The 17153-nt window shown below is 43.1% G+C and overlaps 1 protein-coding gene across 6 annotated transcripts in view; it reads right to left on the bottom strand.

The window, feature by feature from the left end:
- Positions 1-17153, bottom strand: part of NFATC1 (nuclear factor of activated T cells 1) — a 110822-nt gene that overhangs the window by 44974 nt on the left and 48695 nt on the right. For all 6 annotated transcript variants that reach the window (XM_041427518.1, XM_041427516.1, XM_041427514.1 and 3 more), the window contains exons 6-7: positions 16466-16606; positions 1255-1310 (exon numbers count right to left, since the gene is read on the bottom strand). In XM_041427518.1, the coding sequence (XP_041283452.1) occupies positions 1255-1310; positions 16466-16606 (197 nt within the window). The remainder of the gene's footprint in view (positions 1-1254; positions 1311-16465; positions 16607-17153) is intronic.

The following is a 17153-nucleotide window of genomic DNA, read 5'->3' on the forward strand; positions in this document are numbered from 1 at the left end:
AACAAATCAGAAAGTCAAGGCACAACTAAGGCAGCCCAGCTGTACAATAGTATTGAAAAGTTAGCCCCAAGAAGGAAGAGAAACACTCTCTGAAGGGAAACTGGTGGGCTTTGTGGGCAAGGATGGCTTCCCACCATGCCCAGTGTCCTTGCCAAGGACTCTAGAAGTGGGGAAATTATTTTAGTATGGCTCAGATCTTTACAAAATCACTAGCCCTCACTACTTCCCTTTGGACAGCAAATGTGATACTGCATACGCACAAGGCTCTATCCAGCCTGCCTCTGTCAAAGAATCTGGGACCACAATCAAATTGCGGTCTCTAACTGAGCAGGAGAAAGCACAACGGCTCCTGATGTATCTGAACCTGATGTATCTGAACCCTGATGTATCTGAACCCTGATGTATCTGAACCTAACAATATTTCCTTTGAAAGGCATTAGGACAGCATTACTCAAATATTTCCATTTTCCACAGTGAAATATATTTTAATATAACAACTCAGGGAGTTTTAAGCATGCTAGCTTCTGTGGATGGGAGAGTCACTGTTGCAACAGTGCAACATGAAAAAGGGCTGGAGAATGTGCAAATGATCTTCCACTGTCAGAAACCAAATACTCCTGCATGGGGCTAAGGAATGACTTAGCTTCTAGGGCATCAGCTCACACATATGCACAGTGAATCTGCTATGACCATCAAAACCTCCCTTGGCGCTTTTTGAAAGAGTAACAGGGAATTCTCTTCTTAGCATTTAGCCTGAATTTGGCTGAGATCTTTAAATTGTTTGCCTGCAGGTTTGCAAGTATTGCATATTCCTGCAGACGTGGAATAGTGGATGTACTTCCCACTTAGAGTCATGGCTGAGGGAGCCACACTTCTCCAATGTGGAGCTGATATCCTGTGAGTTGACTCATGTTTGTCCTGCTGAAGATAGAGGAAAGCCAAGGAAAATGATCAGAAATTGCTTTGGGAGCAGCAGAAAGAACTGACCCAGCAAGACAAAAGATGAGCAGATGGAACTGGCCCATCCTGGACAAAGAAAAAATATTTTCCAAATGGTCTCTCCTACTTTTGGGACAGCTTCCAGCAAAGGCTTTTTACCCCATGCTCACGTTAAAGAAAGATTTCCAGGAGGGGAGGCCGAAGTACTTGTTCTGTTTCAGTGCCAAAGCCTTGGAAATCCCTCTTTAGTAACAGTGCTGGAGAAGGCAATATATATTTTTCATCTTGATGTTAAAATATTTAAGGCAGACTTACTGGCTTGCACATTTCTTTGTCGGTTTTGGCTTCCATTTCCCACACATGGTGACCATCTAAAAGACAAAAGAAAAAGATATCTAGATCTTTCTTTTTTTCCTTTCCCAAGCCAAGAAAGGAACAACTTTCACAAAAACAATCTCTCTGAAGGGGCACTGCTTATGTGAAAAGGAGCTCTCACAACACATTGCCCAAAGAATTGCCCAACTAAGAGACCATCTGGGTCACCTGTGACAGGAGCTCCTTCAGCTTTTCTGAAGGGAAGAACCACAATCTAGAGTGAATGATACCATGATGGGGGGGCAGCCATTGGGAGTTTGTTCTGCCACTAGCCTGGACAAAATATTCAACTGTTCTACATCTCAATTCACTGAACTTTCAGACAACAGACTGTTACTTATGCTGCCTTTTGAACACTACCTGGGCATATTCAATATTAATATTAAACAATACAAAAAGTAAGGTAGCATTAAGGAAGCTACTCAGCCATGCAGGATTTGATTTTAATATACTCCTAGTCTGGCTTGTCATAATTCTGCTACTTGGGTCAAAAGGCAAGGCCATACGCTTGGAAACACAGCTTTAGAATCCATTTTGAAGTTGGTTTTGTTCAGCTACTGTGGTCCCACCTCTGGAGCTGCTTTTAGTGGTGTGTTGGGTTCTCTAAATTTACCAAATTTCTGTTTTCATGCAAACATAGATTTAATCCACAACTATAACTTCTTCTTGGAACATCTCTTTTGGAGGAAACTGACTTTGTCCGGTCAATTTTCCTGCACATTACTGATACAGAAATCACTGGAAAACAAGGTGAACTTTTATTTCCTTGCATCTTCAGATCTCAATAGGAAAGAAAGGAGAAAAGTAATACAGAATGTAAGGTTTCCATTCTGCAGGCCTAGAAAAACACAAATGAAAGGCCATAAGCAGACTGCTGGATAAGCTGGACAGTGGAGACACATGCAGCTTCACGAGTTCCACCAGATGTTACTGAAATGAAGTGGAAACAGAGACTTTATGTCATCTCTTTTGTACATTTATTGCAGTGTTGGGACATGCAAATGCAAATATTAGTTATTTTGAACTTCATCACATGGATGTGGGCCTGCCTTAGAAAAACAGCCCTCTGAAAGGTAAGAGTGAATGGCACTTTTTCTTTTCTCTTCACTTTCATGGCCAGGATGGAGGTGACGCATTTAGAACTGCCTGATTTATTACAAATGTCTGTAAATAATATTTTTGTGTACAGCTGTCCTACTGTGAAAGGAATGCTGCTGAGGGACTATCCCTGGCGATTGTTTTAATGTCCAAAACCCCTTTCTCTTAAATGTATAGAAAGAATCACAACGTGAAGGCTGCAGCACAAATACCACAGTGAATTTGGCAGGTCTTTCCATAGGAAAACAATTAGCAGATCTACCCTCAGTTTCTTCCTACATTTTAAATTGTGATGCTGGAAGAGGAATCCCTTTAATTGGTACTGCCATGTTCAGCTGCAGGGAGAGAAGAAGCAGCCAGACTGTGCTTGAGACTCCTTAACGATGCCTTTGGAGAGTGCCAGAATTGAAGTAGGCTTCTTGGGAGGACTGGCAATCACTTCACAATTTATCCAACAGATGCTTCCCCTGGGCTGTCAGTAGAAAACCCTGACCAAAATTCGGCAAGCCAAGACACATCCCCTGTCTGGGAGCAGCCTCCTTTATCTCCAGCCTCTGTAGCACTCCCTCCCTGCCCCTAATTAATTCAATCAGCTATAAAAGCAACACAACGCTGACACTATCACACATTTTGCAAAATGTAGGAACTTCTGCTTTGGAAGGGGCTTGCTGGGCTGTTTTTTTTTTTTAAACCTACAGACGTCCAGACTAGTAGTTAACATGTGTTCAATTTGCCTTTGTAAATGGATTACCAGAAGTTCAGGTTTTTTGCTATGTTTAATTTGTGCTTTGCAAGACGAATGATCTGATTCAGGTTTCTGGTTTTTATTTCCTGCCGATACTTCAGGAAAATTCAAAATTACTCCATCTCCAGCTATTCTTTCAATTATTTCATGCAGCACTGCCTTTATGCATTTATAAAATTTTTATGATGACAAAAGGAGTTTGTTCAGAAATATTTTAGATGCTGTAATCTAAACTATTAGAAAAATAAAAAATCCAGAGCCGTGGCTTGTCTTTGGAAGCTAGGAAGAACAATACGGGTTTTACTCCAAGAAATTCCCTTGGGACTGTCCAGACTATCGGCAACTGAGGAGAAAGGGAAGAGAAGGAAGAAGTAGGGAATAGACAACTCATTAACAGCTAGTGACATTTCATTTAACAAAAACACAGGGAGCAAAAGTTATTATGAAGCGAGAGACAAAAAAAAAAAAAAAAAAAAAAAAAGAAAATTCCTTCCTCATATTACGTCTGGTGAACCAAGAGGGAAATCTCAACGCCCACGGACTGGGCCCAGCTCCAGGAGGGAAACCTTAGACCACTACGTCAACCTTTTACAGTAAACATGTTTTGCAGGTTTAAACAGTTCAGCTGAAATTAAAAAAAGAAAAAAAAAAGAAATAATGGCTTTGGAATGGTTTGTGGGAGCCCTAAGCCTCAAGACAGTCCGTCTATGCCGGAGAAAATGGTTTTGCCCCAGTGCCCATCCGCTGGAGAGCCTGGTGAGCAGGCGGGATGCCGCCTCCTGTCAGCGTGTGCTGGAGGAGTGAGGGCTGCTCGCCCATAAAAGTTTCCATTGTACGCCTGCCACATCTGCAGCAACGCGCCTGGTCTGGGCCCAAGGCAACTCCCTCCTGGCCGCCAGCCAACCCAAGTACACCAGAGCAATTTATACCTTTCCAAAATGCAAATAATTCAAATTACAGACATAACACAAAGCTGAAGCAGACACATTTCAGGCATTCCCGTTAAAGTTTGCTCTCTGGAATTACCGTACCCAAATGGGCAGTTGTTATACAGGGCAGGGGGGGGCGACGGAGTCAGGAGAGGAAGGAGAGGAGGAGGCACGAAGGAAAAGGGAGAAAATGGCTTTTCCAAAGGTCTTATTTCATTCCCTTTCATTTCACTATTTACTTTTACAAAGTAATAAGAAGTGTCTTCTCCAAACCAAATGCCTGGCTTTGTTTTGGCGTTTTTAAGATTTATAGTGCAATATTTTGAATAGAAAGACAGTTCTTTATATAGCTAAAAAGCTGGGTCAAGGTATTATACTGGTGTCTTACATTTTGTGAGGGCTTTTTTTACCAAATGGGAATAAACCCAAAACATCCATGCACAGAACGGCAGGGCAGCAGCCCTGCAGAGTCCCTGGTGGAGTGCCCTGATCTCTCAGTGCCAGCAGCAACAGCCGTTAACCCAACAGAGCCAAGGCTTCAAGGGGGAAGCCTTGGCTCTGTTGGATGGTGAGATGGGCGGGATGAATGACCCTCGAATTCCACCTCCTCCAAAGAGACAGTGGCAGTGCTGGGGAACGGAGAAGCTGCTCTCACCCACTCTCCGTAGGCTGGAGGCTGTGCTAACAGGTAGCCATCAGCGCTACTGCCAGCTGAAGACACCAGGTTGGTCAGGAAGCCTGACATTTACAGACCCATCCCTGTTATTTATAGCCATCCCTGCTCTGTGTGTGCTTCACCACCATCCGCCTTGTTTTCTTCGTTGCTGTGTAACTTGAAGCACCTGGGATTGCTAATGACGAAAATGCTGTGAACCTACATGTTATGGAGGGTGGATTTTCAGCTCTCTTTTCAGGCATAAACACCCTGGTTTAACATGGGGTGGCTGAACGGTGAATGGGCCTTTGTAGCCTGCTCTTATCGGCCTCTCGTTCCAGCGTTGAAGGAAACTGCGCACAAGTCCAGAAGTAAAAATACTCTAATTCATCAGGGAATTCCCTGCAGTATGAGTCACCAAGCGGCTTCCCCACCACACCCAGCTACAAGATTTCCACATAAAAAGGCACTGTAAAGGTCTGTTTTAACACAGAAGCAGGGCTAAAAAGTAGTGTAAATCTAGCAGATTCAGTTATTCACCCATAGAATCTTGCAGACCATGGCATACAAATTTTCCTCATGGAATAGCAAAACAAGGAGCTGTGTTTCTATTCCATGAGAATAAAAAGACTTTCCAAAGACATTTTTGTAGCATCTTCCCCACATCATTGCCCATGCAGAGAGATCCCCTGTGTTTCTAGGGCTGGATTTACCTTTGTGTCTCAGGGAACTGCAAGCATAATGTCAGGGGTTTGCAAGTTCAAAACATTCAAACCACCAGCATAACTTTCCAAAATGATGGATTGCAGAAAGTGGGAAGAATATACAAATGCAAAAAAACCTAAGCTTGGAAACTCAGGATGGTATAACATCTGGCAACCACTTAAATCTTGCCTCTAAGAAATGGATATAATGGGAATGTTCAGATATATTTAAGTCATTCCACTTTACTACAGGAGATTAAAACAGTCTATATTCTTTAGTGGACCTGTGTTCACTTGAGATATGAGAAGAATAGACATTATCTAGGATTTCACTGCCTATACACAGGGTACATTTTATATTCTTCCAGTCTGTGTTTCAAAACAGTTTGACTGCACTGGCTGCACTGTAAATCTGTATTTAAATACATTTATTCCAAGTAAAATGGTGAAACAAGCCCTACCCTCCCAAAGGAACCCACTACTTGATTAATGTGTTGTGAGATTACCCTGAACAATAATTCCTATGTTACAGCCCAGATTACTTTAACATGTCCACAACAGGCAGGGCACAGATGCAATGCAGCGTCACTTTGAGGTGCTCTGCAAAGGCTGTATTTGGCTCTAATAATGCATATTTAAATCCCTGAGGAACTAAGAATTTGAAAGCTTTCAACTTGCACTGCTAGCCTTCACCCCTGGTGAGTGCCCTGATGACACTGAGACAACTGATCTGTGAAGACATTCAGAAGGAATGGATGGGTTTCTGTGCAAAGAGGATGAAGACTATGGCAAAGTCTCATAATTCAGACTTAAGAGCTATCCAGTTCTCTGCAAAGATGCTATCAGCTTCCAGCGGAAAGGCAGGTTGGACTGGCAATGAAACAGGTGAGGAGGAAGCTCTGTTGCTTGGAAGACAGTGCTCCCCAGGGCAGTCCTGGGCATGACCCACTGGCACCGTCTCACCAGCTGGCACTTATGGGCTGGCATACGTGTATGTGCTGCCAGATTTTGCAGGGGCAGCAGCCTTTTGGATTTGAGGATACCACAAGCAGTCAGGGCCGTTTTCTCAGCTGGTCCTACAGCTGTCTTGCTGCAAACAATGTTTCTGCAGCTGGACACCAGCAAGGGAAGGGGATCCCACCAGATGGGTGGGATTCTGCACCTATCCTCACACTCAGGTATACATCTTAAAGACATTTACAAGGGTCAGGCACTAAGGAGAAACCAACACCAACCAAGCAGTCTGGCATGGGATGTAGAGGGAAGATGGGGCAAGAGAGCAATGAAACATTCAGAAATACAGTGTGTGCTAGCAGAAAGCAAGTATCTGAATTGCAAGTGGTCAGGACCTCTTTTGATCTCCTCAGTCTCCTTTCCTTTGATCTCCTCAGGCACTTTGTTCTCCTGAGATCTCAGCCTCTTAGGGACCTGTGAGTAGCGAGATGCTTCCTAGTCCCAGAGCCACCTTCAGAGCAGCTCTACTTCCTGGTGCAGCTCCAGCTGGTGCCATAGCCTGCCTACTGCCCAGCACGTTGTCTCTGATTTCCTCTACAGCCACCCTCATCTCTATTCTTTGCTCTTACACCACTTTTGCTATGAGACCACACAGCTGGTCTGATTTTCACTTACTTTATTTCCCTCTTCCATGCCAGGAAGTCCCCCAGATGTTCTGCCCTCCTCACCATCTACTGTGCTGCTACAGAGACTTCCCCACAGCTTTGCTCCCCATCCCTGGCATGCCTACTGGCATGTCTCTGTCCACGTGTGGCAGGGCTCAGGCATAAATGACCTATTTTTGTTTCCACATCAAAGGTGCTGTATTTGTTGGTGTCCTCTCATAAGCATTTTTGCAGCATATGTATTTTGTCCACTCCTTCAGCCATACATTTTTGCAGTACAGAGCTGAGTGCCATGTAGACGTAGGTCTGTTTGCCACCAATTTGATACTCTCGAGTTACTTTTTCTCCCTTCTTTACCTTGAATTAACAGTAAGAATGTCATGCAGCAAGCAGGTGTAAAAATCCAGCACAAAATGGATCTCACCGTACTTTGGAGTCAGTGCCAGGCACACGCTTCCTCTCTGGCTGCTCAGCTGGGCAAGCCAAAAGTTGAGGGACTCACTTTTCCTGAATGGTGAGGCCTTTTTAGCTGCCTTTTACCACAGTATGTCTAACAGACGCAATTATTCTGAGTTCCAGTGTTTGCAAATGAAATGTAATTTTAGTCCAGGTAATTAAAAGGAGGCACAGTGCTGACAACTGACAGATCGAGGTTCATTTTGAGCCAAAACCATTGGAAAGACCTGCCAGATACTATTTTCAGCAGAATGGAAGCTGGTTGTGCAATTTGTGCTCTCTGGCACCTCCCCCTATTCAAATTATCGTTGGTCTGAGGGTTTTGTTTAATAGCTTTAAGTAATTCCAGGTCTAAGACTCCAACTTCCAAGTAAAACTGCAGCTTGACATCCCTGAAAAATCTCTAGAGCAGCATGTCAAGCAAAGCACACCCAGCACAGCCACCCACCAGAAGTCATGATAGCACTTCACTCTGGTTTTGATTACATTCACGTCATCTCCTTGTCTTCACAATTTTACTTTCCTCTGGGAAACTCTAGTAGGCTGAACCTGTGACTCTGCAGCTGAAACTGAGTAAAATATTCCTGGTTCATCTTCTTCGGTCTAATCTGTCTCATATTTTCTCAGACTATTGGAGTAATGAACCTCACAGCCAGTTTAAATCAAGTTCCAAATTTTTCTTCCATGAACAATTCTTTTCCTCTACTTCTGTGCTGGATGCCAACACCACCACCTGTACTATAGCTACTTCTAGTTATTTCTTATCTTAAGATGTAAATTTGATCCAAATGCTTTTAAATCTTCCTTCTTCATTATTTTTTGAGACACAAACGCTTCAACTCTATGACTGCAACTTCTCAACTTCCAGAAACTTCCCATTAAGGCAACTCCTTGTGACTTTTTGGCAGATACTTTTGAAGAGCATTTTTAATTTTTTTCCATCACATTGTCCCCTTCATGTCCCTTTTCTTGTTTTTCTTGTCCAAGAAGGTCAGGCTCAATCTTAAGAGGTCCCTCCTGCTATATTTTGGTTTTCTGACTTGACATCAGCATCCCAGCAACAAGGCACACTTAGGAAACAATCTATCTCTCTATTCCTGTCTTAAATGTCATTGTATTTTCTTCCACATTGAAGGTGTAATCTTACTTCCTTAACAGACCTAAAAGGAACATGCTCCTCTTCCCTCAGCTCTCGCCACATTTCCTGTGCTACCCATCTGAGACATGAACCAATTCTTAATGATGTCAGGAAAGCAACAAGACACAAGTTGTAATTTTGCAAAAGAGGTAGGCATTCCCTCCAAAAACTCAGAACTTTGAAGGCATCCCCTTGTATTGGTTTACGTAGCAAGGTCTAGCTAGTGGCTGTGCTGCAGGGGTAGAGAAAACTCCAGAAGCTGCCCCATGTCTGACAGAACCAGTTCCTGATGGCTCCAAGATGGACCCTGAGCTGGCCAAACCTGAACCCATCAGCAAAGCTGGCAGAATCTCTTTGCCAACATACTTAAGAAGGGGAAAAAAACTGCAGCAGCTGCGAGAGAGGAGTGAGAGTAAGTGAGAGGAACACCCCTGCAGATCCCCCCCACCCCCGCCACAGTGAAAGAGGGGGAAGTGGTGCTCCAGCAGCCAGAACAGAGATTCCCCTGCAGCCTGAGGGGAAGACCACGGTGAGGCAGCTGTGCTCCCACAGCCCATAGGGACAACCACACGAGAGCAGAAATCCACATGCAGCCAGTCAGAGCCCGTGCTCCTGGCAGGAGCTGCAGCCTGTGAAGGGGAACCCAGGCAGAAGCAGGTTTTCTCAAAGGAATGATGGCTGCAGGGCACCCACGCTGAAGCAGGTTCTTCCTGAAGGACAGAACCTCATGGAGAAGACTCATGCTGAAGCAGTTCATGAAGGACTGTCTGCCATGGGAGGACCCCACACTGGAGCAAGGGCACAGTATGGGAAGGAAGCAATGGTAAAGAGGAGCTGTTACGGACTGACCAAAGCCTCCATTCCCTGATCTTCTGTGCTACTCAGGGAGAGGAAATAGAAGTCAGGAATGAAAGAGTGAAGTTGAGCTTGGGAAGGGAGACAAAGGTAAAGGTGGTTTTCAGTTTTACCTTTGTTTTTCACTATCCTACTCTATTTTTAATTGACAATAAATTACTTCCCCCAAATGGAGCCCATTCTGCCCGTGACAGTAACTGATATGCAATCTCCCTGTCTTTATTTTGACTCATAAGATTTTTCATCTTATTTTCTCCCCCCTGTCCTGTTGAAGAGGAGGAGTGAGAGACCCACTTGGTGGGCACCTGACAGCCAGCCAAGGTCAACCTACCATACTTCTTTCCTCCACTGTCTTTAGGCACTGATCACTTCGTTAGACTCAGATTTCCTGTAAGGGCTGTGAATTCCTTTGTGTTTGGACAGACAGTCCTACTAGAACAGTAACAGTCAAAACTATTTGAAATCTTGGACTTGTAAAAGTTCAGAGACAAAGCTTTGATTGCACAGATACAGCTGCTTGAAGCCACTTCGTCTGGGAGATATGAAAGAATGAACTTGAAGCATTCAGCCACATTTTCTATAATAATAAAAAATTTACAGGATTACTCTGACAAGTGACTTTTGAGACCATGTGGTTATTCCTTATTTCTTTGTTGTCCACAGTAAGTATCTGTGATTGATTGATCTCATTCTTCACTGCGAGAGCAACACCCTGGATGAGACTTGCTGCTGCTGACACCATCTCATGTGTATGGCTGCTGTCCCACTCTGTCTTCACCATTCCCTAGACTAAACAGCCAGGAAAAACTGAAACGTGCTGACATTTCCTACAAGCTGCATCACTACTCCTCTGTGCGCGTGAAAGGGTTCCACCATCAAATGACTCCAGCATCTGATGACACAATTCGCCTAAAGATATCTATTTCTGGGCAGTGGCCAGAAACCCCTTCAGCTATCAATACATCTCTAGGATCTAGAATCAAGTGACCTTCACATGAACTCCATGCTCCCAACTTGTATGCCTTTGAAGTTTCCAGTTTATCTAGTTTCCCGAATTTTTAACCTCACTGCGCATGAGTCAGCATGCAATTGCTCACTGCCAACTGGAACGTGTGTCCTGAACTTGGATAAACAGACAGATAAAGAAAAAATTAAGTAGTATCTGTCTATCTGACTAGAGGGGGAAAGAGAGTTTTGCCACTTGCTTATTTATTACGTGAGCTACAGTATGATTACTGGTGTGAAACATGACCCCTTTTTGGCCAGTTGCCCCCCAGACTGCTACTGGCAATGGAAAGAGCAATGGAAAGATCTCTGAGAATGTGAGATCTTTTACCACGTGAACCTCGGCCAAGACTCAGGTCACCCATCTCACCATCCCATCACATCACGTCAAAACAGACTCCAAACCCTAAGCTCCACAGCGTATCTGAGTCAAACCAAAAAGCCCACATGCTTCCTCAACACATCCGTTCCATTCACATGCTACTCAAATGTTTTGTCAACATATCACTTTCCAGAACTTTTTGTAAGTTTTGCTGAAGCTAAAGGACTGTGTTTGAGTTACCTGCCATGTCACAAGGTAAATTCTGCTCACACAACATGTGGGAAATAGAACTGAATTTATAAGACTGACAATTGTACCTTAAGGCAGCAACTGATTGATTCTAGTTTTTGCCAGAGACAGAGAAATTTGAGAGGAACAAGAAAACTCTGAAATGCTAGAGTGGACAGTTATATTAATCCAGCTTCCTTCTTTTCTGAATCACATTTTTCTTGTGCAAAAATTCAGCCGACTGAGCTCAACCACACATCTAACAGGAGGCAAACTGTTAAGTTTTCCCATCTGAAATACTCACAGAAAGTTATGATTTCCTTTGGCATAAATATATTTTAAAAATTGTATTAGTGATTTCACCCGTTATCTTTCAACTGCCCTAGTTATAACTACTACACATCAACACCTTCGTGTTCTAAGAGCAAAACCTGTTCAGCAGGGAGGAGGAACAGTTTTGACAGAAAAATCCATTTAACAAAACAAAAACAACAGCAGAATGAAGAATTTGAAGCAATAACTAAATCTGAAAAGCTTCCTAATTGTTTGATATATTCAAAAAGAAGAAACCCTGGAGGAAATGTTGCTTACACATGTTTATTTTACCATCTTTCAGGAACTTTGAGTGTCAAAGACTTTGAGTACAATAGCTGAGGATATTATGCAATTAGTTACAGAACTGTGCAGGTGCCAGGATTACTGCTGAAGTCTGAGTAATTAACAAGTTGTTCAAAACCGTTGAAGTCTCTAAGTCTGGACTTACTCAGACGCATTGTGAACACTACAAATGTCCATCAAAGAGAGTGATGCATCTTCAGGGAGGGGCATTTGTTACAGGGAAGATCAGACATCGCCTTTGACCAGGACAAAATGGCTCTCAACATTAACAGCCCAGAGTTAAAGTACCAAAGTCAGTGTTATTTGAGAAACTAATCCCATAGTAAAGTTGGATGTTACATTTCTGCCTTTTCACTCTTTAAAACCCTAGCCCTGAGCTCTCGTCACAAAGCACACAAGCAAAGAAATCGGTTTGGAGCTCTGACTTAACTAGTGGCAACTCAACCCTATGATAATTTAATAATAATAATAATAAATCCAATGACGATTTCTGCCCAGAGGTCAAAAATTGATTATAAAGATTTTGTCAGTTTAACCTGATCTTTTAGGTATGCCTAGACTTGGCCAAATCTGTGAAGTCTGGAAATACTTGAGTTAGTTCCAGTGTTAAAAGCTACAGGAGTAAAGAGCGATTTTTGAGCAAGGAGGGATTTTCAAGGTAGTTTAATTTTTTCAGATCTCAATACGAGACTTTTTCTAACCCCCAAAACACGCTTTATCCCAAAATATCCTACAGCATGCCTGGAGCTATAATCCATAATTTACGGTAACATACCCATAACTTTCCTGTGCATTGTCCCTTGGGAAACTGGGTTTGTGTGTCATCACTGAGCTTTCACTCATCAGTTACATGATACATTTTGTGGACCGAGGGATGAAAACAGTGCAGTGATCAGTTTTATAGATCACTGATCATAATCTGATATATTAAGAGCCAGTGTCTGGTCGTTTCGGTTAGTTAGGGTTTTGTGCTGCTCTGTGTTTAGTAGCTCATTACCTTAAAAAAAATAGCTTTGAAAACAGTGTTTGCAGAAAGCATTATCAAAAAAAGGTTGCTGATAGATATGCAATCCCTAAAACACACTCTTTAAGCATCTCTGCTTTTTCTGAACTTCCCTCAAGATTTTTGTTGCCTGGTACATTTATAATCTACAAAAAAAAAAAAAAAGTTTTAAAGTTTTAAGTAACTAAGTCAGTCTTCTGTTATAATTCCAGATCATGATCCACGCAGATGCAAATGTTAACAGGAAGCATTTTCACTCCTAGCCAAACACTTCCTGCCATAGCTAACAAACACCAATTTCATTTCACCTGCTTTTGTATCTAAAATGCACACCTTGCTGCCACAACAACCCCCAGCCTACAAACATCAAGGGACCTGGCTAGTAAGGAGTTGCAGACTTTTCAATATTTTACGAAGTACTGATTCTTCTGGTGACAAACAGACAGGTGTTGGCCATCCTCAATGTGGCACTCAACAACCATGACATGCACAAGACACTTCTGAACCTCAGGAAGAGAAACGCATGACTACAAAGACAGAAAGTGAAAGAAGATAAAAAAAAATTATTAGTGTAATTTTTAAGCAAAGTCATTGTGGGACTCTCCAGTCTAAGGAAATTTTGAATTTAAAAGAACTCAGAATTTGAATTGAATTGAACCTTTTGAAGTACGTTTAACATTCACATTTTCACTACTACTAAGTTGCTTCGACAGTCATTTTATACTATTGCTCATCACTGGAAAATATGATCTGATGTGCAAGCACCAGAATATTGCCCAAAATCTGGCAAAATAAGGCCTCACATCAGTGCGTAAGAACTTTTTTATGGTACTGTAGAATCTTGAGCAAATTCTAGTCCACTTCTGAACTCTCATTATTTATCCAAAGGGGTGCCTTGTGCCTGACCTCACCATGAGCAGTTCTTGTTCTAGAGAAGGTCCTCACAGCATTTCTCCTGTGGTCCTTTCAGTGTGCCATGCCTTCACCCCCTAGATACCCCATTTTCCCTGTGTAAGACAGAGTCACAGGGCTGCAAAGTTTGTTTTGCTCTGTTTCATATGCTTCTTGGCTGAACAGCAGCTAGCAAGGGGTTAAGCTAAAAGCCCACTTTTGGAAGCCACTGCCGCCCCAGCAGAAAGATTGATTTGATCATTCTTCAGGGATTCCCTCTTGTATGAGTCACTGCTCAGACTGACTCCCCCACCAAAGGAGGCCAGGATAATGCCATTCCTCCAGAGCCTACAACAGCTGAGGGCTAGCCCTGAAGACTGAAAACTTGGGACGCATGCTTGGAAAAACATTCAGCAGACCACAATGCACTCAGCAGACTTAGGGAAAGCTGGGGAAAGAAAAGGCAAACAAAAAGTGTTCTCAAACTCCTTTCATTATCCAATTAAGTATGCAGACTAGGAGGAATTAGACAAGCTCCAGGAGACTGCCTCTCAGCTTGGGGACTCTGAGTAAGGACTGAAGACATGAGTTGAAGTAGTACAATATTTAGATTTTATACAAAAGATAAATTTTCTTTATGAGCACAATGATCTATTACTTTGATCTATTACTCTGTAATAGCTGTGTTTGGCTGCTACCTACTAGGAATGTGATTAACATTCCAAATTCAAAAACAAAAGTGGTAATAGCAGCAAAACTAATGAATGTCTCCAGCTAATCACAGAGGTTTATAACCAGCACTCTAAGAGAAAGAGAAACTATGCTGGTGCTCCTTCTCTTGACCTACTTTCACTGATGTTCAAGAGCTGAAAGGGAAAGAAACACCCCATGCTGATTTACAAAAGTGAAGGCTGCTAATGCTTGCTCATTTGACATTAAATACAGCGACTGTTCAAAAATCCAGCCAGAGCAGTCTGCCACTAAGGTAATGATACATTGCTCTTGTTTGCTTCCGATGCATCGAGCTGTGTGAGGCAGCATAGCACACAAACCATGGAAGCCTTAAAAATTGCTCAGCCCAGATTAGCCAGCAGCTTTGCTTTTTGTGTGTCACTTCTACTGACACAATTATTACAGCTCCTGGAGACACTACACTGACTCTAAGGGCTCAGCCCCTGCAGGCTGTACTGCCCTGAAACTGCAACAAATGTACATTGAGACTACTAAAAAAAGGCAGAACCTTAAATTCTGTAATTGAAAATTACACAGTGAATATCCTGCTTTTAGTGTACCTAATGTAGTATAGGAATATAGGAGCAGGGAGACAGTGTTCAGATCAATGCTGTGGTAACACACATAGCAAACAGCATCACAATCACAATCCTTCAGAATACTTAAAATTTTCCAACTCAAAAAAGGAAGAGGAAAGGAAATAAGTATTAAGGAAGGCACCCTTTAATGTGGTTTCCTTCTTTTAATGAGACAAATCAAGGACTCCTGACATGTCACACTAACCCAGTTCTGTGCAGCAAAGGAAGTTTAAAGTAAAGGAGACATTAACTTTCTTCCCCCCTGGGAGGAACACAGAGAACAGAATTCAGTTTTTTTAAATTGCAATACGACCTTTTTCCCATTTTTTTTAAACTTTCTTAGGAAACAAAAAGGATGTTTCTGCTGATGTCACAGCCACATGCTCACAGTGTGCGCTGCAGTGCTAGGGGTTCTCAGAAATGTGCCAACTGGCTCTCTCCGAGAAGCCAAGGCATTACCTCTGCCCAGGCACTTCTGGCAACTTAAACCTCATCAAACCAGGATTCTGTTGGGGAATTTCATGGGAGTCTTCTGCTTTTGTCCTGAGCTTGCTAAGCCCAAAGACTTGGGTGCCTTTGCCTCCGGAGCCTCCCCTGCTTTCCCTGCCATCCTGCCCCATGGCCCAAGTTCCTGTGGTGCTGGTAGGGGCCGTGGGCAGGAGAGCAGCGTGGGAACCTCGTGGACATAAAGGGTTAAACAGGCGCACTGTCCAAGCTGGTGCAGGCGGCCTGAGGAGTGCCCAAGACTGTTTTAAATTCGGGGTGGGGGTAGGGGGCTCAGCCGGCAGCTGAGGAATTCATAGCTTGTGCCAGCACCAGGGAAACCCTTTCCAAAACAAGACTCAGAACTATCCTTAGCAGTCTCGTTCCAGGGCCTGACTTTGACTCCCAGCTCCACTGCCACTGCTTACTCCCGCGGGGGGCATTCACACCCATTAGGCACTGTCACCCTGTGATCCACCGTTCCTGCAGGCACATCCTGCGCCAGCCCCAGCTCCCACTCCATGCATTTCCCTTGTTTCAGCCCGGCCTGCGACTCTTCTCCAGGAGAACCAGTCCCACCACCACGGCACCGCAGGAGCAGTGCTGGGCAAGGGGAAGTTGTGTTCAGTCCTTCCCTCAGTCCTCCAGGTAAACCTGTCCTTCAAACGAATGTGTGTACTTCAAGTCCTCCTCAGCCAGCGCCTTGTAAATGCCACAGGAGACACACCAGCAGCAGCACAAATTACAGAAATGTTTAAGAAGATGCACTGTGCTACAGGATTTAGGAGGACACGGCACCAGAGATTTCAAACCCCTCTCACAGGTCCTGCATGCTACTCTTATGGTTTGCTACAATAAACAAACGCCAAAGGTTGACTTTCAACATCTCTGTTGTCTACCTGTAAGTACAGTTGTCACAGTGTGAAACCTCAGCATTAGGCATGGCTCAGATCCTTTCCACAGCTTTGCCCAGTGACATGGAAAACACATTACGTGCAGAAGAAAATGTCATTACCATATTTGTGCTTTCATCATTTGACACAAACAGGGTGAGGGGGAAGGCAGATTGGAGTCTAGATTGAAAAGACATACCTGGTGCTTTCTCCACAAAGATGACTTTAGAGTCTTGCAGAAAGTTATGACCAGTCAGTACCATTTTTTTCCCTCCAGTAACAGGAAAACTGTCGGTACTTTGCTTCTCCACCAGAGGCAGTTCTTGGGCAGATCTCTGAGCTGGAGAGTTATAAAGAAGATTTAAAAAAAAAAAAAAAAAGAAAAGGCAACCACGAACACACAAAAAAGTAAATACTGCATTGGTAAGTAACTTAATGCTTACCCTCATAAGATAAGCTGCGTTTGATACAGAAACAAAGAAAGGTCACAAGGTTTACAGGAAACATGGTTCATTTTCAAGTGCTTTGATTGTAAACAATAGCGTTAAACAGCAGTACAGATTCAAAAGACTCACAGAGAACAAGTGTTTTAAAACTCAGCTTGGTATGTACTATATTGCAAAGTGTATTTTAATGGAAATTCATTTATTTTAAATCATTTTCTCTCACTCTATATGCTGTGTGTTTACAAGGTACACGACAAGGTAATAATGCATGTCCAAAATTTGTTTCAGTCAATACAGACCCTACTGTCAATTCTACAAATTGTCTTGAAGCAGCAGCAGCCATGGGCCCTTGTGATCCAGCAGCAGCTCACACTTTAGAAAGACTATTTCCAAATGTGCCCAAGCACACATGGATCCATGTAAACTGAATCTGGTATTCTT

The sequence above is a fragment of the Onychostruthus taczanowskii genome, unplaced genomic scaffold, assembly GCF_017590055.1.
Source record: "Onychostruthus taczanowskii isolate IOZ18803 unplaced genomic scaffold, ASM1759005v1 scaffold115, whole genome shotgun sequence".
Taxonomy (NCBI): Eukaryota; Metazoa; Chordata; class Aves; order Passeriformes; family Passeridae; genus Onychostruthus; species Onychostruthus taczanowskii.